General features: G+C 48.8%; 1 protein-coding gene across 15 annotated transcripts in view; it reads right to left on the bottom strand.

Moving 5' to 3' along the window:
* Myo18a (myosin XVIIIA) overlaps positions 1-20907 on the bottom strand; it is a 105141-nt gene extending 84234 nt beyond the window's left edge. For 9 of the 15 annotated variants that reach the window (XM_031354514.1, XM_031354519.1, XM_031354515.1 and 6 more), the window contains exons 1-2: positions 20793-20907; positions 6103-7182 (exon numbers count right to left, since the gene is read on the bottom strand). In XM_031354514.1, coding sequence (XP_031210374.1) covers positions 6103-7101 — 999 coding nt within the window. In that variant the 5' untranslated portion in view covers positions 7102-7182; positions 20793-20907. Of the gene's footprint in view, positions 1-6102; positions 7183-18443; positions 18533-20792 lie in introns of those variants that run through there. The other 6 variants (XM_031354520.1, XM_031354504.1, XM_031354516.1 and 3 more) reach the window with 4 other exon arrangements.
* Between the last annotated feature and the right edge of the window lie 1137 nt (positions 20908-22044).

The following is a 22044-nucleotide window of genomic DNA, read 5'->3' as shown; positions in this document are numbered from 1 at the left end:
GCAGCTTCTGCCCTGTCCGTCCTTCCTCCACACTGATGTCACCTGCTGTTCACTTCCTCCAGCTGACTCTCAGAGAGTCACAGTCACACCCTTCTGCAGGACAAGACTACCACCTCTAGCTTCCCCTTCCTTCCCGGCAGGAAGACAAGGAATGAAAAGGGTTCTAGGCTTGGGGACCTCAGAGGGCTGAGGTCTGCAGTGGGTTTATAAGTGAGGTTTAGGGCCTCGCCTGTCATTTTTTTCCCATGCCTTTTCTGTCCAATGGAATCTTATTTAGATCCAGTAATCACCACTAGGCGGTACATCTGCCCCCACACCCACACTGGGCACCACAGAGAAGCCGGAGTCTATGCAAAGGGCAGGGAAGCTGAGTCAGCCGGGGCAGAAGGCCATGCCCTGATGCTGAGGGGCATCTGGCACGAGAATAAGGGACTCAGAGTGGTGACCCAGGTCTAAGGAAATAGTCTCCCAACCAAACTACAACCAACTGAAAAATAAGCTGTGCCGACAATGTCCTCTGTAGTTAACTAATCCTAGGCTGCTGCCAACCACCATCCGGGAGCTGGAATTGCCTGTCCCCCTGGAACAGCACAGCAGGAGGCAGGGAAACCATGAAAATGCCACTCCTTCACAGAGCCTGTCTGACACAGTAGGTGCCCACAGACTTGCCTGAGGCGTAGGGCACATCCGTACCACAGGACTGACAATGGAGGCGCCCGGTGTCTTGTCCTGGCAGCAGGGGTGCCCCTACTTCAACTGGGTCACGGATCCCCATCCGCTACCCCCACCAAGCTGACTTCTACTCCTAGCTTCACTGGGAGAATCTAGCTGCTTGGTGCAGTAGGGTGGCGGGAACCCTGCTGGCAGGCAGAACACATGCTTGTGGTTTCTGGGAAACGCTGTAGAGATTTGCAGCATTTTTAAAATACTTGTGTTCCCACCCGACAGACAGACACACACACACACACACACACACCCCTTCACCCCACTCCCCAGCCACCCCAGTCAGGGTGCTTGCCTATCTGGTATTTTCCAGAACCATTTCAATGTAAATAAGAGATTAGCTGGAAGCAAAGGGCAGTGTCCTAGGTGGCTCAGGGCAAGCTACTTTTAAGACCCTGCCCCCATGCCAAGCTGTGCCTACAAAAACAGCCATTGACCAGGGTATGTACCCACAGCCCGTTCAATGTGGCCTAGGCACTGTGCCCACCACCCACAGGCTGGGCGGCCAGAGCACCCTGGGACTACTGTTCATCACAGGACAGAAGAGAGACCTGGCAGAACAGAGCTAGTTTTGCCCACTGCTCAGGAACCCTAGTAATCCCGGACAGTGTACCCTCAGGTACCCCCAAGGCCTTCTACCTAGCACTTCCTGCACTTTTGACACTTGCCAAAAAGAACCCAAACACCCCAAAACTGGGGTGGAGAGATGGCTCAGCAATTAAGAGCACTGACTGCTCTTCCAGAGGTCCTGAGTTCAAATCCCAGCAACCAGGTGGTGGCTCACAATCATCCGTAACAAGATCTGACGCCCTCTTCTGGAGTGTCTGAAGACAGCTATATATATAATAAATAAATCTAATTCCAGTACTCGGGAGACAGAGGCAGGTGGATTTCTGAGTTTGAGGCCAGCCTTGGTCTATAGAGTGAGTTCCAGGACAGCCAGGGATATACAGAGAAACCCTGTCTCAAAAAAACGAAAATAAAAAAAAATAAATAAATCTAAAACAAAACAAAACAAAAAACCCAAAACTTAGTTGGGGCTCTCAAGAGGTAAGACTCCGATGCCAGAAGGTTCCTGAAGCTTTGGCATAAAATAAAATAAAATTTTTTGTTTTAAGCAAACAAACAAATAAACAAACAAACCCTCAAAACTCCTGTAAGAATCACTTGGAAAAATATTAAGAACATAAGCACTATCGAATGCCAAACCCAAGCAGCAGCTAGCAGCTCCACCCCACCCCACTCCACCGCAGTGCTCTGCGTGGACCAGGCTAACCTGGAAGCGAGCTAGCTACACAATTTCACTTCCAAGCTATTCTTGAAACCCTGCAGGTCCCATTCCTGAAGGCACCTAGAACCTCCTTGACAAAGTAAATGTGTGTGGGACATACCATCTCCACCCAGGAGCCCTGAAATCCACAACAGCCAAAGGGACTCTGGTGGTCCCTTCCAGATGAAGGCAGCCCTGACCAGCCAGTCCCTCCCTAGTCTCCTCTTTAGAACCCTGGATAAGGATTGGAAACCCCCGAGTATGCCTTTTCTTCCTTCAGCTGACATTTTTGTTTGCTTGTTATTTATTCATTTATTTACTTCAGGTCTTGGACAACATCCAGGACTTCCCTGCATGCTGAGCTGTAACCCTAGTGCCTGGGGCTATCTTCAAGAGAAAGTTTAGGTAAGAGCCTGGGAATCATAGAAAATCTACCAGGTGCTGATTGTCACCTTTCCTAAGGTCAGACCTAGCCACTTCCTCTTTCCCAGCCTCCTGTGCTTGTACTCAGTTAGACATCCCATCCCCACCTAGGTCTGTGCTTCCACACTGCACCGGGAGGTCACACTACTGACTTAACCCCTCTTGCCCAGCACCATGCCTGGCCCTTAAGCAAACTCCCCTGTGTATTGGAGGAATGAGTAAGTGGAGGCTCAGGGAAGTTTGGAAACTAGCAAATCCCAAGTCTGGGTCTTCACACAGCTATCTGTTTAGTGGGTAGTTGTACCGAAGGACAGGTAGGCGCGGCACAAGAACTGGGTGCTGCTGACAGGCACGCTGACCGGTTTCTGTCACTCAAGGCCCAAGTCTCTCTTATCACTCTGGTTCACCTCTCATCCACTCTCATGTTACCCCTGTAGTAGCTATAGGACAGGTGAAAAGTATTTGCAAATCCCACTTGTCTCTTCCCCAGGGCCTTTAAAACAGGCCAGAGAGAATGAAGGCCTCGGGCCCCATCTGTGTGGGGGAGAGGACAGATGGCTAGCCAACTCCCTCAGTGTTCCCTGGAGACAGGAGGCGTGTGGACAGTTGACAGATGTCCTGATGGACAGGATGGCTGCCAGGAGCTATCCCTATGGAGGGAGCCCCTGTCATCAGGGTACCCCGCCCAGAGGCTTGAGGATGCATGTAGACTCTTGGCGTGGAAGTGGGATTGGAACCCATGCCAAGACAATGAGCAGAAGCTGGAATGGGAAGAAGAGAAGATAAGTTGAGGGCCCCAAGAGAGTTGACAAGCCTCCCCACTCAGCTCCTGGGGTCTGTCTCAAGAAGACAGAAAATGTTGGGCTCACCCTGTTCCTCTGCTTATGCTCCAGGTCTCACCGCCACCCGAATGGGAGAAGGTACAAAGACTCTTTCAGCCCCGAGTCTACAGTAAGTGCTGTTAGCCTGCTTCAGGAGTCACGCAGGTGGGTTTCCTACCGTTAGGCTTAAAGTCTGGGGAAGAAGTCCTCTGGGCATCAGCTGGGCTGGTCCCATGGTGGGTAGAACAAGCTGGGACTTCAGGGATACCAGCTGCCAGGTGGATGCTACCACATCTCCAAGCTAAAGCATTCTCTTCCCTGGGGATGGGGTAGCAGCAGCTAGCTGGAAGGTAAAGTGCCTGGGAAACGTGAGATGCCAGGATAGTCCCTCTGCCTGAGCTATAAAGTAAACATAGTGGCATCTGGGATGCCAGGCTCAGGGCCCCAGAGGCCTGGCTGTGGTTCGGCAGGGAGCTGGCAATAATACCCGGGGGGATTTGTGTTTGAGAAGAAAATTCCACCTGTTAAAAGCAGTATCAGCAGATGACAAAGAGACAAGTGTAGTAGAATACGATGACCTAGGTTCTGAGATAAAAATATTTCCTTTGCACATCTTCCTTTAAAATATGGCTCCTTGAGTTCAGCCTAGCTAAGTGGCTAACACAGAGGAGATGCTCAATGTGTCTGTCTCTCTCCTCTCTCTTTTTTTTTTTTTTGTCTGTTTGCTTGTTTGTTTGTTTGTAGACAGGGTCTCTCTACATAGTCCTACCTGTCTTAGAACTCACATTGTAGACCCAGCTGGCCTCAAACTCATAGAAATCCACCTGCCTCTGTCTCCTGAGTGCTGGGATTACATGTATACACCACCACACATAGCCTTTTTCTGCTTTATTTTTAAGATTTATTTATTTTATTTTATGTGTATGAACATTTTGCCTACATACACACACATGTACATATGTACATGTGTGTGTATGTATACATATATATGTATGTATGTGTATATGTATGTATATGTATGTATGTGTATATGTATGTATATGTATGTATATATATACATACATATATGGGGGGAGCTTAGCATTCCTGGTACTAGAAAGTCAGAAAAAGGCTTCAGATCCCCTGGAACTGGAGTTATGTTTGGTTGGAAGCCAGCATATAGGTGCAGGGAACCAAACCTGGGTGTTTATCAAGAGCAAAAGTGCTTTTAACTGCTAAACCATCTCTCTAGCCTCCTCTTTTTCTTCTTATTTATTACTATTCATGTGTGTGTGTGTGTGTGTGTGTGTGTATGAGTGCAGGCATACAGAGGTCAGAGGACACTTTTTAGAAGTTGGTTCTTTCATTCTCCGGGATCCAGGTACCAAATTAAGACTGTTAAGCGTGCATGCATGGTAAGTGCATCCCCCATTACCTGCTGAGCCATCTCTCTGGCCCTCAGTGTATATCTGAATGAATAAGTCCAGGTCCCTCTCTGGATTCTATAGAGCGTCATCCCACCCACTAACCTCCCTCTGCAAAGCTGCCCAAGCCCAGCCGTTCCACTACAGAAAGGCCTGGAACACAAGTCCAACGTGTCCGCCTACATCTGATCTGCCTCTCTTAGCCTCCTCTGGACCCAGCAGACTGCAAGACTGGGCTATCACCCCCAGCATCCTCATCACCCCCAGCATCCTCATCACCCCCAGCATCCTCATCACCCCCAGCATCCTCATCACCCCCAGCATCCTACTGCCCCTCATTGGGGGCCAGGCTCTGCCTGCTGCCTCCCCACTTCCTCCCCTTTCCAACTTTGGCACATCTGGCTAATCACTTAGTGCTGAAAGGTCCCAGACAGGTCACTCATTGCTCAGGCTGCAGGACATATATCTGGACAGTCCTAAAACACACAGCTGGAAAAGAACAATAACTAAAGGCCACCTAGTCTGTCATGTACCATGTCCACACAGGACATTCAAAATTCTTTCACTCTCCTTGCACCAAAAGATTACTGAAGTTCCAAGTCTTGATGCTCCATGAAGACCTACCCATGAATGCTCTCCTGCCTCCCACTGGAGGTTTCATGGCAATCACAACTGGTAGGTCTCACAGGGAGTCAGACTGCAAACCGTCTCTGTAGTGTAGATAAATCTAAACCACGACCATTGTTTACAAGTTCTTTATGACCTAACTCCTGCTATCTCCCTCCTTCAGGTTGAGAGGACACCCCAGCAGAAGTCATCTTTCCCAGAACTGTAACCATGGCAACTCACAGCCCCAGATAGTCATGGTTTTAGGTCATTTGCCATATTGTTTTCACTCCTGAAATCTAAATAACATGGACTTCCTATACTTTGATGCTCACAGACTCTCAGCTCTCAAAGTGGCACCTATTAACCTACATCTCCATTTGAGGGTTCAGCAAATGTGGTACCCAGGCCCCCTAAGCTCTCTCTATATGACACACACATACACACACACACACACACACACACACACAGAGTGCCAGGCCAAAGCTGATCTTAACCCAGTGACCTTGAAAACTCACAAGTCTGAATTCAATCACATCAATACAGAAGGACGGAAATGTCAGACCAGAAGGCCCAGCTGAATTACTAAGGACTTTCTCCCAGTGAACTTTTGGGGGGTTGCCTTTAGCTTCTTGACAAGGCACAGAAGAAGTAAATGTGTGAGTTTGATGAGTTTCCAGAGGGGCACCCTCTCCTGGGCTGGCGCCTCCCTATTGGCCCAGCTTTCCATTTCCACACTCGCTAAGATCTGCTCATAGTTCCTGGGTACCCTCAATCACCCATTTAAGTGCACTAGTGGGAGATGCTCACATACACAAACTCCTTGCTCACCCCTGATACCCAAGGAAGCACTTACATCAGCTGGCTCCCTGCGGTGTCCCTCGCCAGTCCGAAGCCAGCTCCGGCTCAGCTCGCTAAGCTCTGGGATGGGCTGTACCTTGAGCCGCACACTGTCCCCAGACTGCCGGATCATCTCCACAATTTCATCCCTGGACTTATTCTCCACATTCTGTCCATTAATCTCCACCAGTCGATCTCCTGGCACCAGCCCCAAGGCCAGGTCCTTGGTGCCTGCCCCTGGCTCAGCAAAGTGAACAACCCGTCGATAGGCCTGACCCTCAGGGGCCCGGTCCAGCATGGTTGTGCGCCTCAGTGAGAAGCCAAAGTCTCCTGTGGGTCGTCGTTGTAACTCCAGCTCCCGCACAGCAGGGGGTGGTGGGGGAACCAGGGCAGGGAGACGTAGATCAGCTGGGAATCTTTTAGTCACCAGCTCAGGGACTCGAGACCGTGGTCCTGGTCGAGGGATGCCTAGCCCATGATGCTGCATTAGCTGTCCCTCAAGCGTCCTCACCTCTACCTGAGGTGATGGGGCTGCAGAGTGCTCTGAGGGAGTTGAGGTCTCTGAGGCACTCTCATCCCGGCTCCGTTGAGAGAAAGAAAAACGTTTGACAATCATCTGCGAGTTCTGCTTGGCCAGTGAACCGAACTTGGCTGCCCGCTGCAACACAGAGCCCCGGAAGCTGCCTTCTTCACCCTTGAGGTCATCACTGGAGCTGGCTGTGCTTAGGTGGCCTGAGTCCAGGATGACACTACCCCTATTGCTGTCAGAGTCAATGTCTGTCAGGTGCAGGTCAGAGCCACTGGCCACCTTGATAGGGATGGGGTTGGAGATTTCCAGGCGCGTCTTGGATTCCCGCTTGGAGGACCGGTTCAAGTTGAAAAAGCCACGGCGCATGCTCATCTCTTCCAGGCTCCGCAGTTCCGCCGCAGACATCCTCTCCTTCTTCTCCTTTTTCTCCTTCTTCTCCTTCCGACTGCCATCTTTGTCCTTATCTTTCTTCATGAGGTTAAACATGGTGGGTGTGCTGCTTTTAGGGGTTGTATCCCCAGCCGACTATGGGTGCTTAACACAGGGTCTTTGGACCCCACCTTGTAGCTGCAAGTAGAAACAGAGAAAAGCTGTTCAGTTTTTTTTTTTCCAGGTCAGACAGAGGCAGCTGATACTGATAAACTAGTCACCCCTCGTGGAGTGCTACTGATGTTCCAGGCAATCTGATTTACATATTTTTTTCCCCTAATTTCACTTCATCCTTTAGACCAAAGCAAAGGTGTGCCTGGAGAGACTGGATTTACAGAAACCGCCATTGCAACGTGGAACACGAATGGAAATGGAACACAAAAGGAAACTGAAGGGACTCTGCAACATCACCTCCCCACAGGCAGCCCGCTGAAACGGTGGGCATCCCATGTGACTGGGCTCCTCCCTGTGCCTGGTATCCCCAGAGCCGCAGCCTTGGCCCCTGCCTCAAAGACCTCGGAGGGTACAACTTTTTAAAACAACATTCATGTATGTGAGTTTTTTGCCTGCCTGTCTGTATGTGCCTAGTGTGTGCCTAGTGTATAGAAGACCAGAAGGGTGTCAGATCCCTGGTGCTAGAGCTACAGACAGAGTTGTGAACACCCGTGTGGATGCTGGAAGCTGAGTCCTCCTCCATAAGAGTAACAAGAGCTCTTAACCACAGAGCCATCTTTCTAGCACCTGGGATTAGCGTTTATAGAATGTGTTTTATCAGGAACTTCACACATACATACCCTTTCCTAGTCAATCCTCACAGGTGAGAAAAATGGCTCATGGGAAGTTAAGGATGTGTTAGGTGCTACCCATGAAATGAGTGGCTGTGCCGCTGTGTCCCTTCTGATGCCCTGGGTGCCCAAAGTAAATGGGGAGGGAAGGAAAGGGAAGTCCCGGACTGTACACAGGACGGACAGACAGTTGCGAGGTGGGGGTGGGGTGGGGTCGGCTAGATAAACAGGATCCTGAAAAACTCACATCCTTTTCCCCAGACCAATGCCTAAATATAGACTAGGGAAGAAAGTTGTGGCGGTCTGAGAGAGAAGGCCCACTCCAGGATGTGGGCACCTAGGGCCCTATTCTACCCCCATTCTCATGCATACCCTATTAGGGACAGGAGTAAGAAAAACCTGGTAGGGGTGGGGCCCAGAGGGCATTTCTTGTTCTAACCAGCAGGGAATACAAAATAAAACTAGGCCATACCATCTAATTAGAAATTAACTGTAATTTTTCTCTCTCCATGAATGCCTCCCCTCTGAATTCCAGACAGAGGGTCTCTGAGCTTACGCACTTCAGCAATGGCCTATTGCCAGGCCCTAGACAGGCATTTCCTCTCTACCCAATCCTGAAAGCTAGGCAAAGCCCTCTCCTATCCTCTTTCCACTGAAGGACCAACTCACACCAACCAAGGTTCAATGCCCAGGAAGGTAGCAAGACCAGGAACTCCCAAGCTAATTGCTTCCCCTCTGCAAATTATCCTGATTCATGTAGTTCCTGGAGGATATTCATTCTAAAGCAGTATTATCTATAAGAAATAAAATCCAGCCCGGCAGTGGGGGCGCATGCCTTTGATCCTAGCATTTGGGAGGCAGAGGCAGGTGGATTTCTGAGTTTAAGGCCAGCCAGCCTGGTCTACAGAGTGAGGTCCAGGACAGCCTGGGGCTATACAGAGAAACACCCTGTCTGGAAAAAAACAAAAAAGAAAGAAAGAAAGAAATCCAAATTAATAGATATATGCACATACATATATTTTCTCCCAGGGTAGGAGAGAAGGCTGCTCTTCAGGAGAACCCACGTTTGATTCCATGTAATCACACATGGCAACTTACAAACATCTGTAATTCCAGTTCCAGGAGACCCAATTTCTGGCCTCATGGGAACCAGGCACATATGTGGCCCACACACATAAATGTAAGCAAAATGCCTGCAGACATAAAATAAATAACAATTTAAAAAAAAGAAATTGGTGAATTTGGGAAGGGTGACACATACCTATAATTCTAACTACTTGGAAGACTGAGACAGGATCTTAAATTTGAGGTAAATTTGGCCAGTAACTAGAAACTTTGTCTCAAAAACAAACTAGATGAACTTAAGTTTAATAATATATTCCATTTACTATAATATATCCAAACTGTTGTCATCTCAAAATATATGTAATCTACATGAAATATTATATATAAACATATTTTATATTTAATTTTCTATATTTTTTAATTTTAGATGTGTGTGTTTTATTTATTTTGCTCTTTTGTTCTGACAGATAGTCTCATGCAATTCTGGCTGGACCTGAAACTCGGTACAAAAACCGGGTTGGCCTGGAATTCATGGAGAATCTTTCTGCCTCTGCCTGCTGAGAGCTGCTGAGATTATAGGTATGCACAACCATTCCTGACCCATCCGTACTAAATTTCCAAAATCCAGTGCAAGGCTGAGTATGATGGTTCCCAGCACTAAGAAGGATTAATCCCAGCACTAAGGAGGCACAAAGATCTCTGTGAGTTTGGAGCTATCCTGGTCCACGTAGCAAGCTCCAGAATAGCCAGAACTACATAGAGAAAGAACGCTTGTCTCAAAATAAATGAGTAAATAAGATCCCAGTCTGACTGGGAAGTAGTGGCGCACGCCTTTAATCCCAGCACTTGGGAGGCAGAGGCAAGCGGATTTCTGAGATCGAGGCCAGCCTGGTCTACAGAGTGAGTTCCAGGACAGCCAGGGCTGTACAGAGAAAACAACAACAAAAAACAAACAAACAAAAAGATCCCTGTCTGTACTTTACATTTAGAACACAGTTCAGAGCACAGCCTACATTTCAGATGCTCGGTCTCCAGAGCTGCTGGAGTGGCCAAGAACAGCTCTGGAGAGTTCGGGAGATAGAGTGTGCCCTGGTTAGGTGTTTTGTCAACTTAACACAAGCTAGAGTTGTCTGGGAATTTGTGTATCAATTGAGAAAACGCCCCCACCAGATAAACCTGTAGGGCATTTTCTTGATTAATGGTTGATATGGGAGTGTCAAGCTCACCATGGGCAATGCCACTCTAGGCAGGAGGAGGTCCCAAGTGGTATTAGCAGGCTGAGTGAGCTATGGGGAGAAAACCAGTAAGCAGCACTCCTCCATGGCCTCTACTTCAGTTCCTGCCTCCAGGTTCCTGCCTTGAATTTCTGCCCTGACTTCCTCTCATGATGAAACTCATGTGGAAACTCTTTCCTCCCCAAATTGCTTTTGGTCGTGGTGTTTATCACATCAGAGGAAGGCAAACTAGGACAGATTGTATTCACAAGGGTAGGAAATCTACTAAGCAAGCTGGAGAAATGGCTCAGCAGTTAAGAACACTAGCCACTCTTCCAGAGAGAACCCAGTTTCAATTTCCAGGACCCACATGGCAATTCACAACTGTCTGTAACTCCAGTTCCAGAGGATCTGACACCCTCACACAGACATACATGCAGCCAAAACACCAATGAACAGAAAATTTTTTTAAAAAGAAGAAGAAAGACATCTGATTAGGTCAACTAGCTCTTTATAGTTATTGTAGCAAGAACCCATTTCCCTCTCTGAGATCAGTTTCTCTATGTTTGCACCCATGCAAGTATGTGTGCTTGTACATGTGCATATGGAAACCAGAGGTCAACTTCAGGCAGGGTCTTTCACTAGCCTGAAGCTCATAGAATAGGCTATGATGTCAGGTCACTGAATCCCAGGGATCCACCTGGGATCTTTGCCTCCCCAGCTCTGGAAAACAGTCTGGGATTACAGCGGGTACCACCACCACCACCTCTTGCTTGTTTTTTGTTGTCGTTTTTATTTTTCTAGACAGGGTTTTCTCTTTATAGCCCCAGGTGTCCTGAAACTCAGTCTGTAAACCAGGCTGGCCTCGAACTCAGAGATCCTTTCTGCCTCTACCTCCTGAATGCTGAGATTGAAGGTGTGCACCACTGCCCCCAGCCGCTTATTTGTTTTTTTTTTTAACCTGAGTCATGGGGAGTAAACTCAGGTCCTTGTGCTTATAAGACAAGTGCTTTACTAACTAAGCTATCTCTCCAGCTCCTCTGCCCTCAGTTTCTCCTAGGTGAAACTAAAATTTTTGCTTCTAAATGTTCCAATGAACAGTCCCTGGAAGCTGGAAGACAGCAAACACAAACCCCTAAAAGCACCAATCAGGAGCAATCTTGGTCGGCTGAATCTAGACTCAGTGAGACTCAGTGAGTGGAGACAGTGCAGGACTGGCTCTACTCTCTAAGGGGAATGTCTCCTCCCAGATGCTGCTGGGAATAAGGCACAGACAGATCCATCCTATCCAGGCTACAGCATCTTTAGCTGGTCACTACCCACACTGCACTAAGGGCATAGATAGAGATACCAGGAGAAGAAAATGAAGAAAATGGGGACTTAGGGGGAGACAAACAAAGGGATCTTAGCCCCTGGTCAACTCTGAAAAACCCTACTGTCTGCCATGCTGTCTTTACCCGATGTTGGCTTTGCTATAGGTTAGGCAGCAGAGCACTATCAATGGAAAAAAAGTCTGAGGATTCTAGAATCTCTCAGCTGCAAAAGTCCCTTAGAAGTAATTTTCCATTAGCCCCTCTTCTGGGCATAAGCCTGTCCCCTCACTGTCACTGCAACAGGCAGGACCAAACAGCACCACAGGGGACAAACGCTGACTAAAACTGATAGGAATCTTGTATCTAGGCCTGGGTTTGCCACAGGTCTCCAGTGGGACCGTGAGCCTGTCACTTGGCTCAAGGTTGAACTAAATAATCTAGACCTCCTCCAGCTCTGAAATTCCAACAGTCCAAGTCTCCTGTGGACACAAGTTAACTGTTAACTTTCTGTCAAAGACGCATCTCTCATCACAAGCCTGAGGCCTTCGGAGGCCGCACTGAGAGTCAGTTAGCACCCTTGTCCTGCTACCACTATCTGCACAGCTCACAAAGCAGCCTTCCCCCTCTGCCAGCCCCATGTGGTCAGGCCTGGCTACAGACCCAGCGTCTGTTGAGCCATGTGCCTACCACTACCTGGTTGCCTGCACCCCTCCCTCCCTCTCCGGAACCAGTTTGGTAATACAGCTGCAGCTGCCTCTGCTGCTGAACTTAAGTTTACTTCAGAGCTGGGTTCCATACCCTTAGGTTCCTTGGACTTGCCAGTGGCTCCTGTCTGCAGATAGAAGGCTCCAGCAGCTGAGACCACTGCCTCCCAGATCCTCAGGCTGGGCTGCAGTTCTCCTGCCCTGCCCCTTCCTTCCTTCCAGGGACTTCAACCTTGTAATCATTCTGACTTCTTTCCCTAACTCCCCTGACCAGGAAGTTTTTCCTAATTTCGACTGGAGGAAAGGTGAGTGTGTGTGGAAGTTACTTTGGCCAGCCTGTCTAAGTGTACTCTGGCAACTCAGCTGCTTAGTCACTTTAGGACAGCCAGGCTCTTGAAGGCAAGGACCACTCAGTGCAAACGTGCATCCGCATTCACAAAACAAAACAGAACAAGAATGGATCTCAAAAACATTTAAACAAGAGAGAAAGAAGCCGTTGACAAAAGCTTGCACATTAATATTATTCTTTTTTTTTTTTTTAATTTTTCCTTTCGCAAGATCGAGTCTCATGTAACCAGGCTGGACTTGAACTCACTAATGTAGCAGAGGATGGCTGTGATCCTCTTGAGTGCGGGGATTACAGGTGTTTACCTGGTAGTACGATTCTAGTTATTGTAAGCAAAACTGATCTATGGTGAGGAAAGTCAGAGCAATGGCTATCCCTGGGGACTGAAAGTCAGGAATGTGTGAGAGAGGGCAAGAGTGATGAGCGAGCCGTGCATATTCAGAGAGGTCTGAGCTGACAAGCTTACACATTTGTTACACGGCTGTTATCATTTGCTTGAGCTTAAATATTTACAGAGAGAGAGAGAGAGAAGGAGGAAGAGAAGAGGAAGAGGAGAGAGAAAACTAACTGCTGGGCATAGAGGGACACACACCATTACACCACACCATTGATCCTAGTGCTTCAGAGGCAGGTTGGCAGGTAGACCTTTAAGTTCCAGACCAGCTTGGTCTACAGAGCGAGTTCCAGGACAGCCTGGTCTAAACAGTGAGACCCTGTCTCAAAAAAAATAAAAAAATAAAAACAAACAAAAAACCAAGAACAAAAAAAAAACCAAAAACTGTAAACAAATGACAAATTCTAGTTAATAAATATAAGCTACATGCAGGGCAGTGGTGGCCCACGCCTTTGATCCCAGCACTTGGGAGGCAGAGGTAGAGGCCAGCCTGGTCTACAGAGTGAGTTCCAGGATAGCCAAGGATACACAGAGAAACCATGTCTCAAAAAAAAAAAAAAACTAAATAAATAAATAATAAAAGCTATAGGAGCATGCTGATTGCTTTACTTTCCCTTGGGATGTGTCAATCATCTCATATAACTTCGTAGATGGACAAGGGATAAGAATGTGACAAACAAGTGGGAGAAGCGGTGAGTGCAGGATCTAGGAAGCTCAGTAGCTATGAAATTCTTTTAACTTTTCTGAATGTTTGTTGATCTCTGTGATAAGATGCTGGATGTGTGTGTACCAAGTGCCTGCTAAATACAAATGAAATCGAAGTCAATAAGCCTAGTAAAAAGCTCAGACTTTGGCCGTCAGGTGAAGACATAGGAACAAAAAGGTGCCGCCTATGCCGCTTGGGGTAAGTCATTTAGAGACACTGAATGCTGCCCTCTCCTCATGTGTAAAATGAATACAATTGTAGTACCTACCACAAAAGGAGCGGGAAGCCAAGAGTATAAATGACACCTAACAGATTACATGTAGGGTAGATGTTCTTACAGTGCCTAGTCACACGGCAGCTCTCAAGAACAGTAAGAAAGTGCTGCCACGATAGTGCAACAGTTGAAATCCAAGCCCGATGACTTGAATTATCCACAGAACCCACATAAGGAGAATTAACACCACAAAGCTGTTCTCCAACCTCCACGTGTGTCACAGGATGCACTTCCTCCAAATACAGACACACACGCCACGCCACGCCACGCCACGCCACATACTAATATTTCCTAATTAATGATATGCAAATGAGTATATATTTGACACATTCCCAAAGTAAATTAAAGCTATTTGTATTCGGCAACTCCAAATCCTGTAACATATATGATACACAGACTTTTCTTTTAGTTGTTGTTTTTGAAGGGACAGGTAGCCTTTTGTTACCATTCTAGCCTCAAAATGTAACAAGTAGCAGAGGAATGACCTTGAACAAGAGATCCACCTGCTTCTTCCACTCCCAAAGGCATAAATAATCTTTGCCATTAGACTAATACTGAAGGTGAGTGCAAGCCAGCACAAATGTGACTAAATGAAGTCTAGACCTTTGTTGTTTTCTCTTTTGTTTTGTTTTTGATTTTCATTGTTGTTGTTTGGTTTTTCAAGACAGGGTTTCTCTGTATAGTAGCCCTGGCTGTCCTGAAACTTGCTCTGTAGACCAGGAAGACCTCAAACTCAAAGATCTGCCTGCCACTGACTCCTTGGTGCTGGGATTAAAGGCATGCTCCACCAGCTACCACTGCTGAGCTTTAGACCTCTGTATATGGATAGTAAAGCCCAAAGGTGTGAAGGTGAGCCAGTGAGCCCATGACCAGATGGATCTACTGACTTGAGTCCCAGCCCTCTATAGCTACTGCTAAGAATGTTGACAGGAAATTCACAGATGCTGAAACACAAACAGCCAACAAGAAGAGCACCTCAGCTTTTATAATAGTCACGGACATGTGATACAGGCACTTAGGGTTTTTTTTTTGTTGTTGTCTTTTCGAGACAGGGTTTCTCTGGTTAGCCCTGGCTGTCCTGGAACTCACTCTGTAGACCAGGCTGGCCTCGAACTCAGAAATCTGCCTGCCTCTGCCTCCCAAGTGCTGGGATTAAAGGTGTGCACCACCACAGCCCAGCTGGGCACTTAGTTTTTCTACATAGTAGTTTAATAAGAGCAATATCAATTAGGGTATGGGAAACAGAGACTTTTGTTGATTAAAGTACAAAGTCATATGATTTTTTTTTTGTAAAACTCTAAATGACATTCATTTATTCTGGGGACAGGAGCTGATATGCACAGGCAGACGTCAGAGGACAACGTATATTAGTCATTTCTCTCTTTCCATAGGTATGCTCAAGGGATCAAACTCAGTCCCAATCTTTGAGCCTTTGCCTGCTGGGTCATCTCACTGACCCCATGTCTTTCTTTTTGAATATCAAAAAGGCCAGGCCACTTCTACTATAGAAACAGGAACTGCTTCATGAACTAAGTATTTTATCTTTGCACAGGAGCCTTGCTAATGCCTGGATCATTCAAGTTTAGTGTTCATACTGTGAGAGTAAGCCCTGGCATAATTTTCTAGTGGGGTGAATGGGTGGTGTCTATAAAATGACATATATACATATATACATATGTGTATATATGTACACTTACTCAAGTAACAGCATGTGTGTGGGAGTACATGAAAAAGGGGTGTCCAATCCCTTGGAACTGGAGTTACAGTGGTTATGAGCTGCACAGAATTAAATTTGAGTTTCCGAGAAGAGCAGCAAGTGCTCTCAACTACAGAGCCATCTCTCCAGCCCTTGCCTGGTCAATTCTACTATGGGTCATCTATAGATATTCCACACAATAAACATAAATAATCTTTTGTGGCTTTATTTATAATAGTAAATCTATAAACATAAATCACTAGGGAAACTGCTAAATTATAAAATAACTAGGAAGTTATTAAGAAGAATGAGGTAGGGGCTATAGGCATAACTGAGCATTAGAGTGCTTGTCTAGCATGTACAAGGTCCTAGGTTCAATTCCCCAGGCTGAAAGTACGGGAGGGCTACCTATGTGTAATGACTAGAAAAATTCTATACTGTTAAATTTTTTAAAAGGCAACTTGTGGGATAGTATATATTGATTTTTCCCCCATATACGTAAGCATTTTTTTTTGTATGTACCTGTAGGCACTGCTTGCATGTCCGGTGCCTACAGAGGCATTGGATCCCCTAGAATTGGAGTTACAGGTTATGAAACACTATGTGAGTGAAAAGAATTGAGCTCAAGTCCCCTGGAAGAGCAGCCAGTACTCTTAACTACTGAGCTATCTCCCCAGGCCCATGGTACAAAAAAATTTTTAATATATGTATGTATATCTGAATATACACATTTATGTTACATATTTTATTTGCATGTTCATGGGGGAATTATGCCTTGAGGAAGTGAAACAGATTTTAGAAGTCAAAAGCAGATTTTCAATACACACATGCACACACACACATATATATGCTTTTAATTATTATATTTTATTTCTGTGTGTATATGAGTACATGTCCCACAGGACCACTGTGGACATAAGAGGACAGCTTGTGGGAGTCAGTTCTCTCCTACCATGCAGGTTCCAGGAATTGAACTCAGGTCATCAGGCTTGGCAGCAGGGCCATTTTTCTGGCCCATGTTATAAATTTTTACAATGTCAATATTCAGCTGTGCAGATGTATGTGTGTGTATGTGTTCTGTGCCCAAGTGTGTGTGAGAAAACTGAGTGGAATGAGATTTTGTTCAACTACTTTTCTACAGCTTAATTTTCTACAGAAAACATAAAAATTATGTACGTTAACATTTAACCCTCTCTACATGTCCATATAACAAGTCTTTAAAAGTTCTGCAGAGTTAGCGGTATAGCTCAGCGAGCAGTAAAGGGTTTGGCAGGCAATGGTGACAAGACTGGGTTTGAATGCCAGTCTTGCACCAAAAACAAAACCAAAGGTCCAACTCTAGAGTCAGAGGTGGGAAGAGTGTCCATTTCAAAAAGTGAAAAAAAAAAACAAAAAAAAAGAGTCTTGACAAGGTAGTGAGCAATCCACCAGTATCAGAGCAGTAAATAAGATTTGCCATGGCCAGTATATGGCTTTTCTTCTTGTCTTCAAAAACTTTCAGTGACTTCCGCAGCTTTGGGACAGAGCTAAATGGGCCATCTTGCCGCAGGCAAAGCAGAAACTCCAGGAAATGGAAACTACTATAGCATTACCGTCCCTAAACTGGGGACCCTGGCTTGGCTGCTTTGGATTGATCTTTAGGTCAGTTCCCCAGCCTTCACCCCACCCCACACTCATAAATAAATACAAAGGAAATGCCTTTCGGAGGGGGCTGGCCTCTTTCCCTTGGCCTCTGACCTCCGGAGCGGAGGTTCCCTCCAGTCCGCGGCCCCTCTCCCAGGCCTGCGCGCTAATGGCACAGCGCCATGCGGGGTCGCACAGGCTGACCTGGCCCGCGCCCGCCGCGCCCGCCGGTTCTGCTGAGCTCCGCAGCTCCGCGTGACTCACTGCCAGGTCACACGGAGCTTATCTGGGCTCCAGGTGTGCAGGCTTCTCACATGACATCAGCCGGCTCGCCCAGAGCAGCCCAGTAGCCCCGCGGCCCTCCGCGTTTCCTCGCCAGCCGGCCGGCACAGCAGCATCTGCAGTTCCTCAGCTGCTGCGGAACCCACTCCCACAGCATGCTGAAGGCTGCAGACCGGGGAGGACCAGGGCGGGAGAATGCCCAAGGCCCAGCCCTCCCTTTCCAAGTGTCCCCTCAGCCTCCAGCGCCTCCTGCTTGCAGCCCAGTCCTGCCACTGCTCTGCAGGCCACCCACCCCTTCTGCGTGACCTTGAGTTAGTGGCATCTCTCCTCTTAAGCCCAAGGTCTTCCAACTGTAAAATCTTCAAGGGCCTGACAGCACAGAACTGGCCCCAGACCTCCGCCTGAAGGAAATTCTCCTCTACTACAAAGTCCTCTCTGCTTCCGACTTGTCGTGTGACCTTGAACCCAACACCAACATCTCTCTGAATACCAGAAAAGTGTACACACACACACACACACACACACACACACAAACACACACACACCCTAGTCAGAGATGTTGAAATGTTGAAAACTCACCCTTCAACCCTGTAAAATCATCAAAAAACCCCGATTCTCGAAACAGAAATGTCAAGGGATTGTGGATCCTGTACAAGCCACACAATTCCTACTTCCAAAAAGTCGAGGGAGGACAAGCAAGGGGAGAAGTGGAGAACACCCACTCACCACCACCCCACCTCCTGTACCCTCTAATTCTGGCTACCTCAGAAAATGCTTTAAAAATAAAAAAGACCTCAGTAGAGCCGGGGTTTTTTTAGGGGGGGGGGGGAATGATGACGGGGAGAGGAAGGGGTGTACAGCTTTTAAAGCACAAGGACCTAATCCAAAGCACAACTTTTAAGACTTCAGCAGGTCCCGAGTCCTGTGAGAACCTGTCAATCAAGATACAGTGGATGCCCAGCCTCCGGCTTTGCCCTCCACAGGAGGACTCACTCACATTGATGCTCTGCTTCTTGGCTGTGGTGTCCACTCCAGGGGCTAGGGACAGATCTGTGGTTTGAAGGAGGAAGAACAACCTTGCGGCCCTGAACTCCTCTGGCACATTAAGTCAGGATGAAGACTTCCGGAGTCCCAACACCTTCCAGCTCCACCCCAGCAGGGTGGATTCCCTTTTCACGTAAATTCAATTCTGCCCTACCCAGTTCACCTTCAGACCTGCTTCTGGGGAACCTTAGACTTTTTGGGCCCAATTTTCAAAGACACGTGCCCCCCTCAGCAAGCAGCCTCCAGCTAAGCCGTTAAAGGGGATCTGGGCAGTCAGCCCAGACCGTCCTGGAGTCAGGAAGGGCACCATCCATATGATGAGGGCTCCTGAGGAGGAAGCCCTCAGACACACAACCTGGGACCTGAGCCAGGCCAGGAGAGAGCAAACAAATGAGACACTCACAGACGCCGTATCCTGTGGTCAACTATCCAAAGTCCGGAGCTCTTAAAGGAAGTGTCCATAGCCTGTGACCCTTCCTACTCCCCCCTCCTCCCCAGCCTGCAACCTTTCCTGGTTCCCTAAGCTTACAACACAACAGCTCATTCCAAAGCCATTGTTTTCCTGGAACTGAGGCCCCACTCCAAGTATCCTCAAATCCAAATAGCCAAGCACACCTCCACCCAAGACTATATATAACCAACCAAGTCTTGTCCAACAACCAGGAAGATCCTTCCTGGAAAGCCATCACAAAAGGATGGAGAGGAAGCTGAGGAGATGGACGGCCGTTGACAAAGAGCCAACGAGGCCTGTCAGGAAGCTGGAGACCTCAGGAGAGCAACTTTCAATATCCCCAAATAGAAAGTAGCCCCAGAACCAGAAAGGGTGGGAGCACAGTTTAGCCAGACCTATTGCCATGGCAACAGGACACCAACCTGCTCAAAAAAAAGGTTCCAGATTTGGTGAGCATAAGCCAAGGCAGCCTGAATCAGCATCCTCTAGATCCAGCATCCTGCTAGAGGTGCCCGTGCTCGTATGGTGGTCCTGAGATGAACTTTTCCTTCTTTCCAATAGACCCCCAATGTATTCACTCATCCCTAGGAGCACATTCAGGGTCTCCTCAGCCACAGTTATGTCAGAGAGGCAAAGGCAGCCTACCCAAACAAGCATTAGCGAGATAAAGGGAGAAAGATCCTAAGTATATCATTTGTTGGACTACCTGAGGGCAGGAAGACCCTAGACAAGAGAGCCTCCTTCAGGAACTACCTCCTTGCAGTCCGCACACACCATGAGGCTGACAAACGCATGCCTTATTGGCTAAAAGACCAGGCAAAATAAGTACAAAACCAAGTTGGCTGCCCTCCCTCCCCACCTCCAGCCTCCTCTAGCTCATTCTGGCAGCCGTCTTTCCAGCTAATCAGTAGACACCTGTGCTTTGACACAGGGCGACACCCCCACAACAAAGCCCCAACCTGTGGTGTGCCCCTGCGGGCCTTATCTCTTCCAGGAGTGTGACCCTACTCCCTGGGCCATGCCGGGTACCAACCTGCGTGCCTTTAGCACAGGGAGGGGCGGGGGCACCTGACCCTGCCACCTCCCCTTCCATTGGCGAAACAACTGGCACGGCAGGTTCGCAGGGCGGGGCGTCGGTGCTCTCTCCCAGAAGCCTGGGGCAGACTGCCCTACCTTCCCACACACACCCCACCCCCTGCAGGGAAAGGTGAAGTGGGCAGCCAGTTACTCCGGGCAGCCTGCCCTGCTAAATCCCCTAGCCTGACATTCGCCTACTCCCCCAATCATCTGTCCCAAGAGCAGGGGGCCCGGGAAGCAGGGTCTCCATTGTTTTGCCAGCTGTCTAGCAGCTGCTCCTTTGAGAGGAGCCCGCTGTCGGCCTGGCAGTGAAAGGGTGAAGGCCGCTGGCAGGGATAAAGGACTCGGCGGAGGTGCTCGCTTTCCTCACTGTCTCCCTCAGTGCCTCACCCCGCTCGCTTCATCTGGGGGTCTCGGGCCTAGCCCCGGGATGCCCCCCGACCCAGTCCGAAGGCTGCAGCCCCCATCCCGCAGCTCTAGGCCACCTGGGTCCTCTAAACCTTCAGCCCTCCCAAGCCGAAGGCCACCCTATCCCACCTCCGGCGCCCAGCCTGCCAGCATGGGCCCCGCGCTTTCCCTGCGCGCCGCTCCGGATCGGCCCCCACCCGGGCTGTCCAGCCCCGCGGCGCCGCCAGGGACAGAGCCTGGAGTCCGGGCCGCCGCTTCGAGGGGACAGGGGAGGATCAGGAGCCCGCGGGCCCCACCGGCCGGTCCGAACCCACCACGCCACCCTCCCCGGCCCGGCTCACAACCGCGGGGCCGCCCAGCACTCACCGGCCGCCGGAGCCCGCCCGGCAGGCAGCAGGAGCGGAGACGGGGCATCCAGCGGCCCCGGCCGGGTCCCGGCTGGAGCGCAGCACGGCGCGGCGCAGCGCCGCCCCCCCGCGCCCGCGCGAGCCGAGCGAACCGATGGCTGCCCCCTGCTGGCGGCTGGCGGCATAGACGCCCGCCGGCCTGATGCCCGGGCGCGCCGCCAGCCTCGGGCCAAGCTGGAGCCCGGCGCTGCCCAGACACTCACTGTCCGCGATGGACTCCGAGGACCCCGCGGCCGCGGCCGAGAGGCCATGCCTGGAGATTTTGTCCGCTCTAGCCTCTAGAGACTGCGGGGCATGTCTGAAAGGTGCTGAGTTGCATTGCCCAGGGAAGACACCAGAGGGATGCGCTAAATGTTTGGAATTCTACCCCAGGCAGACACTGGACCTTCATGGGCTTGGTCAGGATAGAGCTGTTCAGAGATGTGAGTGAGTCTTGGTGGCTGCCGCTTCCCAGAGTGGCTCTGCAGAGGCAGAGTCCTGCTGGATGATGCCAATGGCTAAATCCAAGGGGGGCGCTTCCAGAGCTACACCCCAAAGTGGGAAGAACAGGCTGTCAATGCTTAGTTTGAGTGAGCACTGGAGGCTCTAAGAGGTCTGTTTAGCACTCACAGGTCCAACTCCAGACCCGAACATGGGAGGGGGGAGGAACGACAAGTTCAAACACCAGCTGGCGGTGGGAGTACAGAATGACACAAGTACTTTTTTAAAAAGACGATTTTATTTATTCATTTATTTATTTAATTTTGAGACAGGGTTTCTCGGTGTAGCCCTGGCTGTTCTGGAACTCAGTCTGTAGACCAGGCTGGCCTCAAACTCAGAAATTCACCTGCCTCTGCCTCCCAAGTGCTGGGATTAAAGGCATGTGCCACCACTGCCTGGCTGAAAGACAGTTTATTACAAAATATAATTCATATGTTCTTCACTAGAACATATAGCTTCAGTATATATGTTCATCACACAGTGTCCATCACCCAGTGTCCATCACAGTGTCCATCACACCAGGTAGATAAATCACTTCAGTATGTCTAGACAATGAAATATTCAGTGCCAAAGAGGAATGAGTATCCGAACCACGGAAAGATGCGGAAAAGCCTTATTGCATATTACTAGGTGAAAGAAGCTAATCAGAAAGGGCTATGTACTATGTGATTCCCATTATATGTTGTTCTGGAAAAGGCAGAACTGGTGAGGTTCCTATGGAGATGGTGAAA

Source organism: Mastomys coucha, unplaced genomic scaffold (assembly GCF_008632895.1).
Source record: "Mastomys coucha isolate ucsf_1 unplaced genomic scaffold, UCSF_Mcou_1 pScaffold5, whole genome shotgun sequence".
Lineage (NCBI taxonomy): Eukaryota > Metazoa > Chordata > Mammalia > Rodentia > Muridae > Mastomys > Mastomys coucha.
This window is presented reverse-complemented; position numbering and strand designations above follow the sequence as displayed.